This window comes from Chaetura pelagica, unplaced genomic scaffold (assembly GCF_000747805.2).
Source record: "Chaetura pelagica isolate M959 unplaced genomic scaffold, ChaPel_1.0 scaffold3, whole genome shotgun sequence".
NCBI lineage: Eukaryota > Metazoa > Chordata > Aves > Apodiformes > Apodidae > Chaetura > Chaetura pelagica.
In genome coordinates this window covers 655614-676921 of record NW_009952974.1, presented here as the reverse complement: position 1 = coordinate 676921, position 21308 = coordinate 655614, and the positions used below count along the sequence as shown (strand labels likewise).

Genomic DNA, 21308 nt, shown 5'->3' with positions numbered 1-21308 from the left:
AGCCCTAGAGAACTTCTCCAGCAGAAACAGCTCTGAGTAGGTATGTGGAGCTGTCCTCAGAAGCTGCTGACTCAAGGCTATCGACACTTACCTGCAGTTGTGGTGGCTGCTGGAGTTGAAGTTGCCTCAGGTTTCTCAGTGTTTTGTCCTGAGGAATGGAAGAGAGATGGTAGCACTGTTAAGCCTGGTGTGGAAGAGAAGCCCTAGACAACTTCTCCAGCTGAAACAGCTCTGAGTAGGTATGTGGAGCTGTCCTCAGAAGCTGCTGACTCAAGGCTATCGACACTTACCTGCAGTTGTGGTGGCTGCTGGAGTTGAAGTTGCCTCAGGTTTCTCAGTGTTTTGTCCTGAGGAATGGAAGAGAGATGGTAGCACTGTTAAGCCTGGTGTGGAAGAGAAGCCCTAGACAACTTCTCCAGCTGAAACAGCTCTGAGTAGGTATGTGGAGCTGTCCTCAGAAGCTGCTGACTCAAGGCTATCGACACTTACCTGCAGTTGTGGTGGCTGCTGGAGTTGAAGTTGCCTCAGGTTTCTCAGTGTTTTGTCCTGAGGAATGGAAGAGAGATGGTAGCACTGTTAAGCCTGGTGTGCAAGAACAGCCCTAGAGAACTTCTCCAGCAGAAACAGCTCTGAGTAGGTATGTGGAGCTGTCCTCAGAAGCTGCTGACTCAAGGCTATCGACACTTACCTGCAGTTGTGGTGGCTGCTGGAGTTGAAGTTGCCTCAGGTTTCTCAGTGTTTTGTCCTGAGGAATGGAAGAGAGATGGTAGCACTGTTAAGCCTGGTGTGCAAGAACAGCCCTAGAGAACTTCTCCAGCAGAAACAGCTCTGAGTAGGTATGTGGAGATGTCCTCAGAAGCTGCTGACCCAAGGCTATTGCCACTTACCTGCAGTTGTGGTGGCTGCTGGAGCTGAAGTTGCCTCAGGTTTCTCAGTGTTTTGTCCTGAGGAATGGAAGAGAGATGGTAGCACTGTTAAGCCTGGTGTGGAAGAGAAGCCCTAGACAACTTCTCCAGCTGAAACAGCTCTGAGTAGGTATGTGGAGATGTCCTCAGAAGCTGCTGACCCAAGGCTATTGCCACTTACCTGCAGTTGTGGTGGCTGCTGGAGCTGAAGTTGCCTCAGGTTTCTCAGTGTTTTGTCCTGAGGAATGGAAGAGAGATGGTAGCACTGTTAAGCCTGGTGTGGAAGAGAAGCCCTAGACAACTTCTCCAGCTGAAACAGCTCTGAGTAGGTATGTGGAGCTGTCCTCAGAAGCTGCTGACTCAAGGCTATCGACACTTACCTGCTTTGCTATGGAGGAGCACTTCTAAGGAATGAGGTGGAGGAGCCACATGGGGCTGTGCAGCCATAGACCTGGAAAGCCTTGCTCTGCTCTTGGTCTGTCTCCATGGCCTGTATCTCTTTGTGTTATGTCTTCCCTTATAGTCCTTCTCACAAGGTTTTGTCTCCTGGCCACCAATAGCAATTTTGTACTCCTGCCTTTCTCTTTTATGGGACTGTGGCACACAAGTCAGCATCACTCATTTGTCTTCCTGCAGGAAAGCTCTCTTCACCTTCTCTAGGCACCACCACATCACGAGCACCAGCTTTCACAAAGTCATCCCTGTCCCAGTCTCATATGGCTTGGCCTGACCTATAGCCAGTGTTGGTGCCTATTGTTACTATGTCAATTTGCTTTTCTCATTCCTTAAAACAAATAGCATTTTTACAACCATGCATCTCCAGCATTGCCCTATTTTAAAATAAAGTTAGATAGTGCACTCTACAATTAGCACCTTCACAGTGACTCTTCAGATTATGCTCTACAACTTGGCTAACTGCACAAAATATATTCTCTGCAAGATATATGTATATAGATATTTTGCCTCTATGGAAGGTGCTCTCAGAAGCATCATGAGGAACTCTATATGGACTCTTTCAGAACAGGTGTGGAAGAGGGAATGTCTTTGCTAACACTTAGGCTATAACTAATTCAATTGTATTACACTTCTATGCAGTTATGACAGTATACATTATTTTTGCCATTCTTTTTTTTCCTCATTATAATTCTTTCCCAATGAAGAGAAACCTGTCTGACAGCAGACAATAATTGAACAGAATTTTCATCACATTTTGGCTTCAGAATTACCTTTCCTAGGTTTATTCTTCTGAAGTATTTTATTTATCTATTTTTAGTATCTTTATCTTATACTTAAACTGTTTCATTCTTAACTCTTGATATAAATAACTTTTGGGTTTTGTTTTTTTTCTTTAGAGAAAAGGAGAATAAATATTTTTTAAACCTTGTTGATAAATGTGTGATACTGACAAATGGCCAGTTAGGATCTCATTATATACCTTTAACCTGAATTAGTTAACATATGAATTAGGAATAAACATATTTTTACTCTGAGTTAATGCCACTGCAATCATAATTTAAGTCATTAACAGCATACAGCTGGAAGATTAATGTATTTGCAATGAAAGTCCTTGCCACTAATACACTCACATAACTGGTATATGAAAAAAAAAGAGTATTGTAAATCCCAACAGACGTTTGAAAAATTCAACGAACATTTCAAAAATAGACCCAGCTTTTCAAGAGCTTTTTAGGGCTTTGAAAACCAAAGTGAAGAACATTTCATAAACCTTTTTCTTCCAATCAATAAAGCCGATGTAGAAAAGGGATATAAAAAAGACAATGCCTGAAGTAACCCATTAGTCTTCTCTAGATGAAGAGGGAAGCATGAGCAATTAGGCCAGTTCTCTGTCAAGGCTTCAGCCTCCACTGGTCATCGAGTCCTATAGGCAGCATTACTTGTTCCCATCCAGGTGAAGAAATGTACCTTTTTCCTATAACCCTGGTAATATGAATCTGTGTTGGCCACAGGCCATGGTTTTGGAGTATTTTTTTTACTGCCTTCTCATAATGAATGTTGGGGCAGTAACCTCCTACTGAGGTTGTCCTTAGTCCCTGTAAAGGTTCTGGGTGACAGTTGTGCAGGAGCATCCTTTGGACCTGGGAAGAACTGCATCTGTGGTGACAGCAGAGTACGTGGCTGCAATTGAACCTTGCTGATGAGTTTGTCAAGGATAACCTGAGCAAAGGTGGCTATTTTATGGCTCTGCCTGCCTGGAACCAACCTTCTGTGTAGGTAAACAGATGTGTAATACAATTAGGCGTCTACTATGGAGATAAAGAAATGCATGTTACAACCTAGGTTATGGAATAACAGAGACATCTGGCTGCTGAGCAAAGCAGGGCCTTTGCCAGTAATATTCAAATAGACACATCCTGCAAACCTTTTACATTGTTTGCTTAGAATGAAAAAGGTTTCTGGGCAGGCCCATCCTGATGCAAAAATCTGTTCAAGTAAGTGAAAGTCTCATATTGCTTTCAGTAGTTCTTGAGTCAAGATTTTTCACATCTCGCTGTTAACCACAAGCCTCCAAACAGCCAGCTGACAATCTACAAGACTTCTACACTTATAATTTATAGCTAAAAACTGGTCTGTAAATGTTGTGGATGTTTTTGGAAATAAATATGTTCCTTTGCATTTGTCAAAAGAGACGCGCAGCCTGACAGCTGAGCCTGACAACATCAGTGAAGGTCTTAATTTGGCTCATATCTCTATATCTTTATCTCCATATTAGGTAGGAGTTACTGCCCCCTCACGGCTTCAAGTCATCACAAAATTCTTCATATAGCTGTTTCTGTTAATGCCTTCCCTCCCTAATAGCTGTCATGGGAAACTGGAGATGGGCAAGTTCAGGCAGATGTTCTGGCCCACAACTATCCAAGTTTGTCACAATGCCAGGAAAAGTACCAAGCAGCTTAAGGAATTACAGCAGCCCTTCAGTTTGAAACAGACCATGGTGCAACCCTCTGCCACCCAAGTTTAGGTGAAGCTACTATTCATTAATTTCAGCAGAAGGGAACAAATTCTCTGTGGGTCAGCTCAGGCAACACTGCTTTCCAGACTGTTTAAGGAGCCTCCGGTGGGAAGGCCAGCAGCAGCACTCCTTTCCCTGGGTACTGGGGTGGAACAGTCACACCTTTTGTGATGACTGTAATAGAGCTTGAATTACCTGGGTGTACAGTTGAAAACTGCTCTTGAAATAGGCTAATTTAGGTTAATCACAAGCACCAGTGCTTGTGCATTGTTCTGTGAACAAGGAAAACTTTTGGCTTGCAGTGACATTTTTCGCCATTAATTAATCAAAACCTAGACATGCTGAATTGTGTGTTGCCACTGACTTCCAGCCTCTCTGCAACTTCTGAAAGTACTAAGCGATCCATTCACTGTCACAAAATAGCTGGCCTGATAAATCCCAAAACAGAAGATAGGGTTTCTTACCTTTCGAAAGGCTCAACACCAGGCTGAGCAACACAGCGAGGAATATACCGCGTCTCATCGCCGTTTCTGCTGCTGCTGCTACTTGCTGCTAAACCTAAGAGAAAATGTTCTCCTCTTCTGGTGTCAGCTCATTTAAGGACCCAGCCACAGGTAGAGAGTTCAGCCCCAAGGTGACGTCATGGTGGCAACTAGCAAATGATAGATCCAAGCTGTGTTTTCCTTCCTCCTCAGGCTGGGAGGAAATTTCTGGACCTGCAGACCTGTTCCTTTAAATCATAAATGCTTGAGATCTATTGACACAAGGAAGTTACTGCTAAATAAGGTGACGTGGGAACTGACAACACACCAGCTGCCCCCTGCCAGCTCTCCATACAGACACTTTCAGTGCAAATTAAGTGGAGGGTGCTGCATAATATATTCTCAAAGAGGAAAAACCTACCCCGTCCCGAGGCATGGTAATCATGCACTTGGAGTAGAGCGCCTGGGATCCACGTGCTGGCTTCCTTTGCAATAAATTACCAGTACAGACAAGCTTTATGCCTCAGCCCCACACTGGTAGTCCACAACGGGGCAAAAAGGAACAGACAACAACCTGCATCTTTGATATCAATAAAACGGGACTAACCTTCCCCTTCCTGCAGTGATTACAGCTGTTTTGTTTGCTGCTATCTGGTGTGTGTTACAGGCTCACTTAAGCAGTGTTACACTTCTCACTCAAGAGTAGGGGGAGCAGGCAGGACAGCCAGCAGGTGTTTGATTTTCTCTGAATGGTAGCCCTTCTTTCTTGAGGGGAAGTGTTTTTGTGTCAAAGAGACATTTGGAGGCAGGGATGGTGAGGCTGGATCAGGGAGCCTGCAGCAAATCCAGAAATGGGAAATAGCCCAGAAGGCCATGGAGCAGGTAACACACCTGTGACATAAGGAAGATTGGTGAGAGACACAGACTTTTTGACATGACATCCCAGGAAGCCTCTGAAAATTGCTAGATAGCGACCAAGAGGGGAAAAAAGGCAGGCAGGAACTGGTTTTCCCAGACCCTCCCATTTTTAGGTGCCCCACCTGCCCGAGCTCTCAAGCTGAACAGTGGGTTTCCTCCACTTTGAGCTCCACTAAAATGGACTGCTTGAGACCATTAGAAGTAAGATGGCCCATGATGGTTTCTAGTTCCTCCTTTTCAGGCAAAGGTGCCTTCTCTCATTTCGAAGGCCCGAGTGACCCTGTATCCCGTCACAACCGCCAGTAAAGTCTTCCCATTAAACAGACACAGGTTACCTGGTCATTATCAGACATGGACAAAGAAAGATAAGCAACCCATCAGTGTATCCCCCACATAGTCAGCCCTACTGGCTGTAGAGTTAATCTCCTCTGTGAAACTCCACTGCCAGCAACACTACTAGCAGGTTATTAACATGTTTCTGAATGCGAAGTAACTGCTCTGTGTATTAAATGCCTGTTTCCTTCACTTGTCTTCTTCTGAGCTGCTATTTTAAGAACAAGATTAGCCTCACACACTAATCTCATATACTCAAAGGGTGGCTTTCCGTGTACGTAGGAGTGTGGGAGAGACCAGAAGTATCAATCAAGTCATTCCTGCGCTTACGGTTGTCCTCAACTTTAAACTTGCACCGAACCAGGAAGCAGCGGTGGCTTACGGGCAGCAGAAATGCTGGGGTGTGTCTCTGCTGGCACAGGGAATGAGTGGCTCCATCCCTCTGCACCCTGCCACGTGGAGCTGCCCAGGGCAGAGGGAGGGTTTTGTCTCTCGCTGCCTTTGCCCCTCCGTCCCCAAAGCCCGCCCTGTGCAGCTGCCTCCCCACACCTGCCCCCAGGCCCCACAGTCACTACCACCTGCCCTGCCTCATGGAAGCCTGGGACTGCACCACAGCTCCTGAGGCAGCCCCATGGTGGACAAACTGTGTGGTCACCCAGGGCAGGGAAATCCCAAGCTGTGAGGGGACACCAGCACTGGGGTCTCAATGTGCCCCTCCCAAGAGAGGGCTCAGTGCCAGGCCTAGTCCATCCCTCAGGAGCCAGTGCTGTGGGGAGTTCCTGAGCAGTCAGCCAGCCCAGCCCTTGGGTTCCTCAAGAGCCCTCCTTAAAACTCCGCTTTGCCAGAGACCTGAGAGGAAAAAGGAAGGCAATGCCTGGAAAAACTTTGTCACCAGAGTGCTGCACGGCCCTGCTGAGGCAGCGCCTGCCCTCTGCTTCACGCCACCACAGGGCAGGGACAGCCGAAAATGAAGCTGAAGTTTCACTCAAGTAAAGCCTTTGAGTCTTGAGAAGACTGTACTTTGAGACTCCCAAGACACCCAACACCCCCAGACACCAGCTATTTGGGGAGCCACAGCATGTGCTTCAGCTAGAAATGGGTGTGCAGAGGCAGACAAACCTGGCTGTGGAGGGTTTTTGGCAGAGCTGTATGCCACCAGACCTTTGGCAATGTCCATCTCCCATAAAGAAGACTTTTCACTCACCATAATATGTCCTGATTTTCCAAAGCTGCCCCAAGATGCAACTAGGCTAATCCCAGGTCTTAAAATTTCCCTGTTGGCTGTGAAGCAACTGTGTAAGACCAGATGAACCTCTCAGAGCACTACTGAAAATGAGGGTCAGGCCTCCAGAAGGTGTAAATAGTGCAGCTCTGCTACACATTCTACTGGCTGAGTGTGTAATTCTGCACATTAAAACCATCCTCTACAGTGAATGCACATCAGGAGCTGGCACATTACCTATGTTTTTAGAGTTACTTCCATCTTACCTGGTTCTTCCTTGTTTACCACAATCACAGCTGGTGAAGCATGAGTAATTTGCATTGCAAAAGGCACCAGTACTTACAGGAAATAATACGCTGAGCAGACATCCACGTTCATCTACCAGATCTTTTTGTCTTTGCCTGCCCTTTTCTTTCCATTTTGTGACACACCATGGTCACAACAGGCTCTCTCTGGGGAGAAGGAGGGTGTCAGGCTTTATGTGCCCAAATGCTTGCCTATTTGTGGGGGAATTAGTAATAGATATTTGACAGTTTAGGAGAACAGATACAGAGAATTTCAAAACCATGAAAACTAATCTCAGCGAAACATCAGCATCTCCAATGCAATTATTAAGTTATTAAGCACACATTTATACAACAGATAGTTGGCTGTTAGTCCAGCCAGACTTGTACAGCCACAGCTATTGTGATATCCTATAAGGAGCTACAGAGAAAACTGTCTTTGCAGAAATAACTAAGTAACTGTCTAGAAGCTGTAAAACCACACTGCTGTGCATCAAAGCCCAGATAAAGCAATCGAGAACACTGACAAATTATTACTATGCAATAAAAATTGTTCTATATTTTACAATGAACAAGTACTTGTTCTCTTGCCTTGACCTTTGTTTGTGGCAGGAAAAGGAAGTGTCAAAAGTAAAAGGCCTTGCTCATCTACTAGTAGGCGCATAGCCCTGTGCAGCCTCGTTAATTTACTGTAAGCTATGTGTTATCAAGGGGTAATCACACTGCCAGAAGACATATGTTAAAGTAGGAGCAAGTGTCCTTAATAGCTCTTCACATGCATCAGCTGGATAATTCTGTGTATTTTTTTAATCCTATTCCTTACTGTATTTTGCCATATCATGTAAATTTGGTTCATCTACTGTATATTACATAGACAAGTAGAAATATATATTGTAGTTAGCTACAAGTTAAAAAACCCAAAACCACCTCCAGAAGGTCTAAATCAGTGCTATATGTACAGATTTGCCTGTAATCAGGGGAAACAGATGCACTTTAACTTCTTCTTAGGTGGTTCCCAAGATGGCTGAAGTGGGCAGCACTGTTAAAACATATCATAGAGTGGTGTGAATTGGAAGCGACCTTAAAGATATACAAGTTCTAACCCCTCTGAATGGGCAGGGACACCTTCCACCAGATCATGTTGCTCAGAGCCCCATCCAACCTCGTCTTGAACACTTCCAGGAATGGGGCTACCACAGCTTCCCTGGGCACTTCCCTTTTGCACTGCCAATTTCCTTAAAAGACACCAGCATCACATGGAAAATACAACTTGAAATACTAACACAACTGAGGCACTGTTAACAGGCTTTCTCTTGCAAATTAACAGAAGTTCAGGATTTAATTGGGCTATTTTCCCCTGCATGTCCCCCATCCTACTAGACAAGGAGCAGGCATGTTATTCTTCACTACAGCACTGTAGAAAATAGACTGAAATTTTGGGATGAACCATTTCTTTGTAAGTGGTGATGAATTTACCTAGGACAGTGTAGGGTCTCATGGCACTGCTATCAAAGCTGAAGGATATCTTACCATGAGGTGGGCTACCCTCTGCAGAGAGTTGTCTCTTTTCATGGCTACTGGAGGAGCCAGATGATGGGTTCAAACTGACCTCCTAACTTTTGGTAGAGCAGATGAATCCCACCTTGCTGTCATCTGATTGCTATTGCAGTTGGCTGTTGTACTCCTCTGGAGCCATACAGGACAAGATGGTCACCTCCCTGCCTTTGCTCCAAACGCTCTTCCACAGCTCACCTCTTCCCTACAGCCTGAGCTGGCCATTGTGTTCATCTGGATTGCAGACATCCTCCTTCTTCCACTGAGTCACAGTCAGCTGTGTATTCTTCATGGTCCCTGTTGGCACTGACTGAGGTAGGACTGATCTCACTGTGGTCAGGTCCAGTCCTTCCCCCTGCATCAACCTCTCCTGAGGTTTTCCTCCCCTCCAACATGCACTCACACATGCAAATACACAGTTTCACCAATTCTGTTGTGACTCCAGCAGGAAAAAAAAAAAAATCAAACTGAGGAAAAAATGAAAATTAAACTGAGATGCTTAATCCTACCAAAAATTTCAGCTGAGCAGAAGTTAGCACAACTAACAGAACATAACCATTTCCTCTTTGCCTTTCATTTTAATTATTCAGTGACCAAGCACCACCAGAAGAACAAAAGAACTAGACTATTTCTTATTTTCTGATTACACTTCTAATTAAAAACAAATTTGCACAGTTAACTACAAGAAAATGTGAAGACAATTAAAAAACCTCAGACATAGTAATATTCATAGTTTTATTGTATCCTTTTATAATACTGACTAGAACGCCAGATTTAATAATATTGGATGCAGGTATAAAAATAATCCAATCCTTAAAAATTATATTTTGCTACTACAGTACTGTGTAATTAGTGGAGGCTGAAAATATGATACAACTTTAAATAATACTGGTTTGAAAAATGTCCTCGGAACCCCAGCAACTTGGAAGCAGACAATAGAGATAAAGGGAAGGAAACACAGCAATGTCAAGAACATAAAGCAGTTTACATTCAGGTTCATAAAAGAAGCACAAACAATTGCTGAAAACTTATACTTTGACATAGACCTCACAAAAGGTGAGCTTTACTACTGCAATTATGGAAGCTGCTCAAATAAACCATTCTGATTTTACAGACCAAGCTTGACCTTCTGTTAGGAAAAAGTCATGTAGGATTTAACAGAGCTTAAAACAAATATTGAGTTTAACAGAATTTCCTTTAAAAAAAAACAAACAACAAACTAGTATTTATTCTATTGGAGTTTTTGCTTTTGTTTTGTTTTGTTTTTCTTAAAGTAAACACATCCTAGCAGATTTTACTGGAGACCTTTCATGTCAGGTGAATTCTATGGCACTGTTAAAGAGAAGTGAACAGTGTGTATTGTATTCCACAGGACTTTTCCACACAGGATTTTGCAGATCTGGAGGTTGCCTGCTGCAGTCACTGACCCAAAGAAAACTCCCATCCCTTCTAGCATTTTACCAGACAAAGGGACTTAGCATTTACATACTACTTTTGAGGAACAACAGGCACCCCTTCGAGGTTTTCCCTCAACCAGGATATTACACTCATGCAGTACAAAGAAGATGCAGAAGAGGTGCCATTCCACGTATGACCATACAGTACAGAAGCCACACTCACCTTAAATATTACCTTCTGTAAAACAAGTATATTAATTTATTTTCTTTTTGGGGTTCTTTTTTTTGGTTGGTTGGTTGGCTGGTTGGGGTTTTTTTTGGTGTTATTTCTTACCCCTTCATGAATTTCTGCCCTACTTTTCAATTTCAACTGTTCAGGAGAATAAAGAATTAAATAAAATTTGCAAAGCTTCCAAAATCTTACAAGCACACAGTGCATACACCTTTTGAAACTGGGAGATCTTGCCTCATTTCTGAAGGGACAAGTGAGAGTGAACTGAAGAGGAGTTCTTATCTGTGACTGCAGGAAGCACCTCTACATCCACAGGTCTTATACAACAGGGAACAAGTTGGCTGAGCAGTAAAACAACTACACAAAATTCACATTCTTTCTCTTAGTAAAGTGTTTCAGATCTTGAACCTGTTCTGTTCAATCTCACATAACACAGGTCCTGCTACAGTAGTTAGGTATACTTTTAAAAATTAAATACAACATGGAAAGGCAGCAACAGCATCACAGAAATAGGTGGAACACAGAGCCATGGGAAAGCAGGAACTACACAAGTGGGACCCTGGCAGTGGAATAATTCAGGCCAAAAAACCTCACTTCATTACAGCCCATGGGAAAGTTACCCCAGTTACTATAATGGATGCTGGATTAGGTCCTTTGGGTGTAAAGAGGAAAAAACATTAGTCAGCATAGGAAGAGCATTTAAGTAAAATGCATCCGTTCTGGTTAATTTAAGGAAGAAAGCTAAAGATTAAACATCACAATGAGGGAATGAGAAGTCCAGCTGGATTTGGAAGGGACAGGGCCATTGACCAGCATTAGAATCAAGTCCTGGGGAAGTGCTTGGCACGTCAGAAGCAATGTCCAAACCCACTGTGCTGTTCGCTCGGGTCCCAGCAAGCAACTGGCTGAAACAATTTCATGATGACCAATACCCCTCTCTCACTGCAATTTACTGCTATTTTTAAAGCCTTTTACTAGCACCCAGTGTGAAGGCACATACCTTTTAGCATATTGGTGACGAGGGATGACTCAGAACATGGTGGTGACAGAGGAACTTACGGGAAATGCTGTAACAGCAGTGAGATTCATTGCTGCCATGTTACCTAATGTTTTCTATGTGGAGGGCAAAGGCCATCAAAATGCCCCTGCCCTGTTTTTTCCTCAAATGACTGAAACCTCATTCAGTGCTGTGAGGTTTCAACGGTATGAAAAATGCCCCTGATTTTTCCAGTGCAGCTGGGAGGGCTGGCCAGGATGAGTACATGGCAGGGACACAGGAAGGCCACACATACGACCCTCCCTTTTGAATGATCCCTGAAATCTGTGTTTTGCTGTGTTGTTCGCTGGGGCTGCCTCTCCTAGGCTGTCTGCCAGGGGTGCTTCTGGGGGTAAGGGGCCTTTGTCAGCATGACTGGCAGAGTACCACAGCAGCAATGTGTGCCTCCCACATCTTTTCCTGTCAAACTACAGACTTACCATTTTTCCAAAGCTGATGAAAAATACACCCAAACAACTGCCCATGGGCCCTTGCTGACAGCTCCCCTAGATTTCACAGCAGCCAGGAGCAAGAGCAGATCTCTTTACTGTGTTCGTGTAATTTTTCTTCCTTTCCTCACATCTGGCTGAACCACTTGCATCCTCCTGACAAGAAACGTGCCACTTCTGTCTTATCCTCTTGGAGAGCAGAGAGCAATTCCCCAAGGCAAAAACATCCAGTGTGCTCAAAAATTGCAATTTGGGGTAGCTAAAAGTAATCTAAATAGTTTGAGAAATAAGCAGTGGTAATTTAGACATCCTATGGGGAGTTAGGTATTCAACAGGGAGGCATCCACATTTGAAAGTGGGCTTGAGGGCATGTGAAGATCCTTCTCACAACCAACAGGAGTGACAAATCCCACTCCATTGTCAGCAGGTGCTTAGTTTATGGCAGAGATGGAAGCAGACAGATAGGATCCCAGTGGCAGCTTTAACAGAGGCAAGCTGCCTAGAAACAGATCACATCCCTGCCACACCAGGCCAGCCTGTTGCTGCTGGGATGTGGTAGTAAATAATTGCTGTAAAATAACTGTCATAAACTGGCAAAGCACACTGTGGCTCCATTACTTCTTTCTTACCAAAGCTAAGAGGAACTGCAACAGATACATTCTCATAAGAAATTTCTGAATGCTTACCTGGTCTGGCAGAGAGAAAACTACAATACAATGAAGTTCTTTCATTTTCAAAAAGCCAGATTTTATAGTCAGAAAATCCTTCTGGGTTTACTGAGACCCTTCCACTCCAGATACAGCATTAAGAAGAATTTAAAGATCATTAAGAAAATAACTTAGCAGGATCTCAAATAGGAATAGTCCCATCTCATTTCCATTCAAATCCCTTGCAATTTGCTGCGAGATACAGATCAGGAGTTAGTGAACACAACAGCCCTCAAAGTGCTGGGAAAAGATCTGGGAGCTCACACCATCTCTAGGACATCGATACCTGCTCCCTGATGGAGCATCATCCCAGGTTTGCCTACAGTGAGCAACCCCACAACACATCAGCCTCTAAAACTGCTGTTCCTAGTGGGGTTAGGCACTCTGGGGAACACATCCCATGGTCCTTAGTGCTCCAGAGAACTGAGCTACCTCATGAACGTACTTGTAGGCACTGTGTCCTTTCAAGCACAGCAGAGGAGAAGGGAACATCAGAGGGCATGTGCCCTTCACTGAAACTAGCTTCTTGTGTATACACAACAGAGATGGTGGGTTAATGGCTAAGGAATTGTGTAATTTGATATCCTTATATAAGCAGCCACCTTGAATTAACAGCACAGTCACATTCAGAGGAGAGGTCTGTATCTGGACCCTGTATCTGGACAGGGTTTGGATGACTGCAGTAAAGATAAGTGGCAAATATACTTAATTAATAAGATTTCTTTCAACACCCAGCTCAGGTCAGAACACAGTCCTTGAGCTTTCTATCTGGTATTTGGAGAGACATGGAATAATTTGCATTCTTCAGCTTTTTATGAGGTGATTGATACGAATTAACACACCTAGGTGAGGAAACCTGCCTGGTCTGAATCACTCGAAACTAGGATGGTAGAAGGCAAAACACTTCAAGATAAAGTGATCTTTGCTTCACTAGGATTGAAAGCATCTTGTTTTTCTCTCCCTTAAATGCAATTGACTGCAGTTGCCTTACTTTTTGATGTAATTAAAGCCTCCACAGCTCCTACAAAAATCCAGGTGGGCTGTGGAGGCTTAAAAATTATGTCCCACTTGCAGTGCCCAGAGTTCAGGTTCAACTGCCCACGCAGGGCTATAGCATTATTGTTTCTTCCCAGATTCCTTATAATAAACACACTGAATTCCCAGCTCATCTTTTTCTTTCCTGTGAGGAATGATTTAACATTAGATTACTGTTTTAAATCCCTGTGAGGAATGATTTAACATTAGATTACTGTTTCCACAGGCATTTAAATCCCTGCAGGGAAACAGAGCCCCATAGGACCCTCTAGGGAAGCACTATGAGGTGCATCAGATCTGAACAACACTGGCAGACAAAACAACATACTCAGACTCTCCCCTACGTACAGCAGGTTTTCAGAGTGGCACATAGGATCAACTGTGTCTTTTTTTTTTTTGTTAAAATTGCAGTAATATGTCTAACTTTCCTGTACTCCTTGGAGACAATCAACTCATGAATTCAGCCAACACTGCCAGGCACCAGGCTTCAGCAAGGACCCAGCCATCTGGAGAACTTCTCCCCATAGAAAGGCGAAGGCCAGAGGACAAGCCAGATTCCCTGTCATGTACAAAGCAGAAAGCAATGCAGCAACAGAAAAGGGAGTGGACAAATTTGCCCTACCAAAAGCAGTTGCACAGTGAATCTGTGTGAAGGTTGGCGAAGACGACAAGCACAGTCAACAGTGAACAAGATCTGTAAACAAAACACTCCCTAGTGGTATTCAATGCAGAGTGCTGGGCACAGTTTATCTTCCTGTACTGATCCATGCTTGCCATGTAGCGTAAAGAATGATGAAGCAGCACAGAACAAATCCAGAGTACACATGTTAACTTCCATCTGGGTCTTCTAATGCTGTGCACCTTGAGCTGTTCCCTCCTCCTTCTCTCTGCTGCTCAGCAGATGTAACTGCTCCTCAGGGCAGCCACGCTTGGCATGGAGTTCAATGTCCTTTCTGTCACATGGGAAGAGTAAGAATGACATGGGCAGAACTGCCCAGGAGAGATTGTACCTGGGGATTAAGGGCCACAAAACTGTGTCAATCTTCTACTCCCTCTCCACTCCTCACTAAAAATAGTCTCTTCTTCTGGTTTCGTCACTAATGAAGGATGGATTGTATTGTCCGGGGTAGATGCATGAATGTCGAGATCCAGGCAAACCAGTGTAGGGAGGATAAAGTCCATTTCTTTCCAGTTCAGGATTTCTCAGTCCCGTTGGCTGTAACAGCAAAGAAAAATAATATAAATAAATAACAGAGATCTTATTCTCACACTCAAATCCTTCTTCAGGCATAGCCTTACCACCTTTCCCAGCACTTATTTCAGTAGCTAGAAGGAACAACGGGATCACTAATGATCTCTGGAACCTGGAATTATTTTTGTAGTGGGAGTTATCCACTGCCTGAAGGAATTATTCTGATGCAATCTAGTTTTGACATCGTGCCAATTAGCAGACTTGAAGTTCACCTGACTCCATCAAGTGCAGTTGAAATGCAGTTAATTTTTAATCCGAGAGAACTGCGCTGATGAGCTCAGACATTGAAACAGCTCTCACGAAAAGGATATGGTCCCAGAGACATCCTTAAAGGAAATGCTTCTAGAAAAATCCAAGTTAGCTTCCTTCTTTGAGTATTACCTGGGAGCACTTCTCTCCCCATTAATGATAGGTACCTACTCTCCCAACACAGGCACATGAATTTTATGTCAAATACAAAGTGACCTGACCTTCCTTTTTCTTCCCTTCTCTTAATTAAGTAAATCCCCTGGGTACACTTGGTTGAGGAACTTTGATGTCTAAGACTAAGACTCCTTTCACCTAGAAAATAACATCAAGCCGCCTTGTTCATCTGTTACAGAGCAGATCCATGCAAAGCTCTCATCACCTACTGCTTGCTAAAAAGCTTCCCTTTCTAGTTGCCAGCATAATAGAAGTTAAAAAAGGCTTCAAAAAAGCATTTTCATTTTCAAATCTCTCAGTCTTACTGGAAGCAGGAAGGAGGATTATCTCCCTTCATGCTGTGCAACCCAGTAAACTTGCTTACTGGAAAACTTAAAATACAAGCCAAAAACCAGTACTGATCACTGCTCTCTTGCTTTGGAAAGCAGGAGCCCAGAATGTGTGATTTGGGTGAAATCCTACAACCTTCACTCCCATAAGTAACCCACGCACACCTTAAGTACACCCAGTATGTTGCTGTAGATTAGTGACAGATGATACACCAGTATCACAGCCCTGGATACAGACATTAGCTGATGGTACCAACCATGATGGCAGGTGTTGTGTCTTCCTGGGCCCTACACAGCCTAGCACTCCTCCATCTCTTCTTCCCTCAGAGCCAAAGGGATGCTCCTTATGCACCCTTGCTGCTGCCCGAAGGAGTCTGTACCCTGGAGAGGGGACGAGTGGGAGAAAGAGGGGTCCTCAGTGACCAGCATCTTCCCATCTTGGGGTGAAGTCTCTCACGCAGAGGTCTCAAATTCCAGCATCACCAGTGAGGGTGGAAGGGAGAAAACTACCTACAGGGATTGCTAGAAGTCTGTCCAAAAGCTTTAACTTTCCTTCTCTACTCTAGGATTGGGCTTTTTGGACATGTACCAAAATGTTCTTAACCATCTTCCCAGCACTCTTCCTAATTACTTCTGTCTGTGATATTCACCACAGGTAAGAGCACAGGACTCCCAATGCCTCGCAGTCTATGGAAGCAATTTGCTTTGCCTTTTTATTTTGCAGGAAAGGGATCTGTATTTCTGAAAAAAATAAAAGGAATGTGTCTTTCCTGAATCAGGCACACATGGCTAATAATCAAGCTATGGATAGATACCGAATAATACACATCTGTCATCTGCAACAGGTTCTTGGTGCTTCCATTCTCCTGCATCTCGATGGTCTCTCTGCCCCACTCCTGTGCTCGGGGGTTCTTTGGATATTCAGCATACGGTGACATCTGGAAATCTCCACTCTTGAAAATGAGTTTACTTATGTCATTTTTATTCTTCCTGTTTATAAAAGAATGAAGGATTGTGAAAACACACAGCTTATCCTGCTATCTTGTATGCACTTCTGACGTGACCTCAGGAGATTTATTTCATGGTATGAACCTTGACTGGGAACAAAGATCACCTCTAAAAGGCTACAGTCAAAACTTCTACTCTGAGACAAAATCAGGTATTAGGTCAGATCATGCTACTCAGGGCATTATGTGGTGAGATTTGAAATCTCCAAGAAAGGAGATAGCATAATCTCTCTGAGCAACCTGTTCTACTGCCCTACTGTCCTCTCAGTGAAGGAGTTTTTGCCCTACATTCAGTTTGAGCCTCTCCTGTTTCAACACAGGCCCATTGTTTCTTAAAAATGTGCATCTTCACCCCAAAAAATGAAAAAATAATGAAAATCTAGGAAAAAGGCAAGCTGTATGGGAGTCCCCCAAAGTGTTCAAGTCCTCAAGAGCTTAACTACAGCACATCTAGGCACTATGTTAATTCCTAAGAAGGAAGCCCTGCAAGGGGCCAGTCTGAATGACACCCACATCATAAGAGTGGACTTTGGTGACACTTCAAGTTCAAAGCAGAGTACCCTCCAGGAAGTCACATAACCTGTCAAAGGGCAGGACCTGTGGGAAGATCAGTCCATTCCTGCAAAGATCTGCACTCTGGAGCCTGGAGGTGTTACTGGCCATCACACCTCCTGGCCGAGTCTTACTGGCATCCCTCTGGTTCAAAACACAGAGAAACAAGTGGACACCACTGTGACAACCTGACCACTGCCACATCTATGCTACTGATAAATCCACCTACTGACTTTAACCAGAGAGCTTCAAAATCCTAGATTTGGGGGCTGGAAAGGGAGAGAGAGGGTATTGCTGCAAGGAAGCCCTTTTCATGATATATAGATGCACATCTATATGGCAGCACATCTTGCTTCTAATCCAAAGCTACCTGCTGGTATGGCAACTATGTGTGTACATGCATGTGTGCATCTGAGGAGAAACACTGAATGAAAGCACAAGCAGGACTTATCCATAAAGGAAAATGAAAATAGCCTTAGATACACTCAAACACCACTTGAGGAATGGCCAGTAACCCCTCCTGTTGCCTAAACTTCTCCTTTGTACTTAGCATGCCGTTTGGAGACTGCTCACTGGCTGCCTTCAGCTTTGAGTGCAAAGGAATCCTCTGCCTCTCCAACCTTAGAGGATATGATTGCCAGGCACATCCTTAAGAGACACCCAGTTCCATTTTTTTTTACCTGTTTGCTGGGGAAAAAGAAAAAAAAAGAAAAAAAGCTGTGCCCCAAATGGAAGCCCAGTGCAGTACTTCAGTGTCTTTGATGAACCCACGTGCTCTGCTGTCCTGTGTCTTCACCTACGTTTTGGTCCTTCAGGGTTCACGTGTGGAGCACTAAGGGTGGTGTAACACACTGCAAGGATGCCACTCGAGCCAGGGCTGGTGGCAGCACCTACCGGCAGCAGGTGACAATCAGTGCAATGCCCATGATAAGCAGAAGTCCCCCTCCTGCGGCTGCGATCACCACAGTGATGAGCTGATACGCTACAGACAGGAAAGAGAGAGACTCACTTAGAAACAGCATTGTGCTTGTAAATACTCATGTAAACATATTCACAGCCCTCATGCGAAGGGATTAACTGTTTATTTCCCAGCTTCTCTCCCTCTGTAAGCAATACTGCCTTACATTTTCAAAGTGAAATGGATGGAGCTGGTGAGCATCTGCTGAAAGAACAAGCCCTTGTTTCCCGAGGGGACAGATTCCCTTCACTGACAGATGAGGATAATTCAAACAGCATTTCATGGATTCAACTCTGAATATCTCACTTCAACAGTGTCACTCTATGTGCTATCATGACAGAGTCTCCAGAGAAAGGAGACTGCCTATCCTTGGGAGATAATATTAACTTATCAAGTGAGGTCAACGAAATAATTTTTAAGAGACATGAAAAAACAAAAACCACTGATAAGAGTAGCATGAACCTGCTGCATTTTAGATGTAGTAATTTGCAATTACTTGATTCTAATTTCCCATTTCTGATGCTGTGGAAATTAAAGGAAACAAAACTCAGTACTTACGGTTTCCACAGTTGAATCCACCTAACCCAAATGGGCAGCTGGTAACAGAAAACAACAGGGTTTAGTTGTGCCAACAAGTCACCACAGCAACATCAAGAAGGATGGTGGGGTAGGAGAAGGGCAGAACAGTCACCATACCTCACACAGGTCTCGTTTTCCAGCTTATATCCATCTTCACAAGCTAAAAACACAGAAGACAGAAGGGCCATGAGCTCTAAGTAGTGGTGCAGGGGCAGGAGGCACTTCCCATGGCTGCTTCCCATGGCAGCCTCACCTCAAACAACCTTGGGGACGTTCACCTCCCACTGGCTTTGACAGGATCATTTCAGGGCTTCTCAGCAGAGCTAGCCCAGAGGCTGGCACAGGGTGGGCAGCTGGTAAAGTAATTCCCAGCAGAACTTCTCACCCAAATGGAAATTCACTGCACGCTTGTATTGCTTCCCACAAAACAGCAGTGTAAAAAATCTGCGTCTCTAGTTTTTCTCTCAGAAACTCATTTGGACAGTGCTGCTTTAGCATTGATGCATGTTATTCTTTACTTTCAAATGCTAGTACTGCAAAAAAAAATCATGCAGAGTCATGGTTAACTCAAAGAGATATGTCATGTTTTGCCTCATGAAAAAGGTCAGGGTTCTTTATTTCTTTCAAATTTGGAGCTAAAAAAAGTTTCAAAATATACTATTTTACTACAGAAACGACATTAAACATTTTACTAGTTCTAAATAACCCAGAAAATGACTATGCACAAAATGTCAGTAAAAACCAAGCCAATGCTTCATTACACGTGCCATGCTGAAAGGACAACTGTCTCATCACCTGAAGTATCTAAGAAGATTATACAATCCTCCTGATGAACAGCAAATGTGATGATGCCTTAAAATGATAAGCTTGAAATTACTGGTAAGATAATAATTTTCTCAGCAATAGTCCTACAGATCCCCTGCCTTTTGTGGAGGCAGTGAAGGTGCATCTGGATCACCCAGCTCATAGTTCATAAACGAGTTTCAGTAATACCTGGTACATGTAGGTGAATCATGGGGTTTAAAATCAACCCAGTCTTGGATTGCCTTGAGGCCCTGTCACTGCAGAGACAACTCATGGGGACTGTGTAGATGGTTTAGTCCTGAGTTGTCCAAAAAGCCAGAGACCAACCAGGGTAGTGCTGCATCATTCAAAGAACCAAAACCTAAGTTGAGTTTTGAAATCCCTCAACAAATAATACGCCTTGAGTCTCAGTCTAATCCAATATTCACTTACCCAAGAAAGATAAAGAGAAGCTGGGGGGTTTTAATGCTGGCTTCAGCCAACAACCTTGTGTACCCAGTCAACCACAAAATCAGCAAAAGAGAAATAGAAAGTAAAGCATACTGAATAAACCTCTCCCATAGATGAATAAACAAAGATAAGGGGAAACTCCATTATATTGCCAAAGATAAATATTCCAGATGGTACAATCCTCTCAGGTAGAGTCCTTGCCCACATTCATATAAATCAAGGAATAAAAACCTCTAAGATTCAGGTTGGGAATAGGGAGTGTCTTCTCCAACTATGCACCTGGAGACCTTTGCCCCCTGGATTGGGACACCAGCTGAGGTCCTTTCCCTGGGATTGAGTGCCCTTACCTGGACAGGTAAGCAAATATTTTTCATGCTTTAAGTTTGTAACCATGGTGATTAACTAATACACCCATAATATTTAGCATGCTTTATAGGTTCATAGAATCATAGAATCTTTAAAGTTGGAAGGGACCTTAAAGATCATCAGATTCCTATCCCCCTGCTATGAGCAGGGAACCACTAGATCTGGTCGCACAAAACCTCGTCCAACCTGGCCTGAAAAACCTCCAGGGATGGGGCATCAACAACCTCCCTGGGCAACCCATTCCAGTTCCTCACCACCCTTAGAGTGAAGAACTTCTTCCTAATATCTAACCTAAATCTCCCCTCTCTCAGTTTAAAACCATTAGCTCTTGTCCTATCACTGTCTTCTCTGATGAAGAGCCCCTCCCCAGCTTTCGTGTAGCCCCTTCAGGCACTGGAAGGTGCTCTAAGGTCTCCCCGGAGCCTTCTCTTCTCCAGGCTGAACAGCCCCAACTCCCTCAGCCTGTCTGCACAGCAGAGGTTCTCCAGGCCTTTGGTCATCTTGGTGGCCCTTCTCTGGACTCTCTCCAACAGGTCTATATCTTCCTTGTGCTGAGGGCACCAGAACTGTACACAGCATTCCAGGTGGGGTCTGACCAGAGCAGAGGGGCAGAATCCCCTCCCTGGCCCTGCTGGCCACACTTCTTTTGATGCAGCCCAGGATGCAGTTGCTCTCTGGGCTCCAGCACACACTGGTGGCTCATGTTGAGCTTCTCATCTACTACCACCCCAAGTCCTTCTCCTCAGAACTGCTCCCCAGCCATTCTCCCCCCAGTCTGTATTTGTGCCTGGGGTTGTGCCGACCCAGGAGCAGGACCCTGCACTTGGCCTTGTTGAACTTCATGAGGTTGGCACTGGCCCAGCTCTGCAGCCTGGAAGGTCCCTCTGGATGGCCTCCCTTCCATCTAGAGTGTCAACCACACCACACAGCTTGTATCATCAGCAAATTTGCTGAGAATACACTCAATCTCACTGTCCATGTCTCCAGCAAAGATGTTAAACAGCACTGGTCCCAGTACTGACCCCTGAGGGACACCACTCATCCCTGGGTCTTCCTTTTTCCC

General features: G+C 44.2%; 2 protein-coding genes across 2 annotated transcripts in view; both read right to left on the bottom strand.

Moving 5' to 3' along the window:
• MUC13 (mucin 13, cell surface associated) overlaps positions 1–4398 on the bottom strand; it is a 20366-nt gene extending 15968 nt beyond the window's left edge. The window contains exons 1-7 of the mRNA XM_009996215.1: positions 4341–4398; positions 1087–1143; positions 888–944; positions 689–745; positions 490–546; positions 291–347; positions 92–148 (exon numbers count right to left, since the gene is read on the bottom strand). Of these exons, the coding sequence (XP_009994517.1) occupies positions 92–148; positions 291–347; positions 490–546; positions 689–745; positions 888–944; positions 1087–1143; positions 4341–4398 (400 nt within the window). The remainder of the gene's footprint in view (positions 1–91; positions 149–290; positions 348–489; positions 547–688; positions 746–887; positions 945–1086; positions 1144–4340) is intronic.
• A 10193-nt stretch (positions 4399–14591) lies between these two features.
• The window catches only part of HEG1 (heart development protein with EGF-like domains 1), a 21652-nt gene continuing 14935 nt past the window's right edge, over positions 14592–21308 (bottom strand). The window contains exons 8-12 of the mRNA XM_009996214.1: positions 18743–18785; positions 18605–18642; positions 17983–18070; positions 16345–16519; positions 14592–14741 (exon numbers count right to left, since the gene is read on the bottom strand). Of these exons, the coding sequence (XP_009994516.1) occupies positions 14592–14741; positions 16345–16519; positions 17983–18070; positions 18605–18642; positions 18743–18785 (494 nt within the window). The remainder of the gene's footprint in view (positions 14742–16344; positions 16520–17982; positions 18071–18604; positions 18643–18742; positions 18786–21308) is intronic.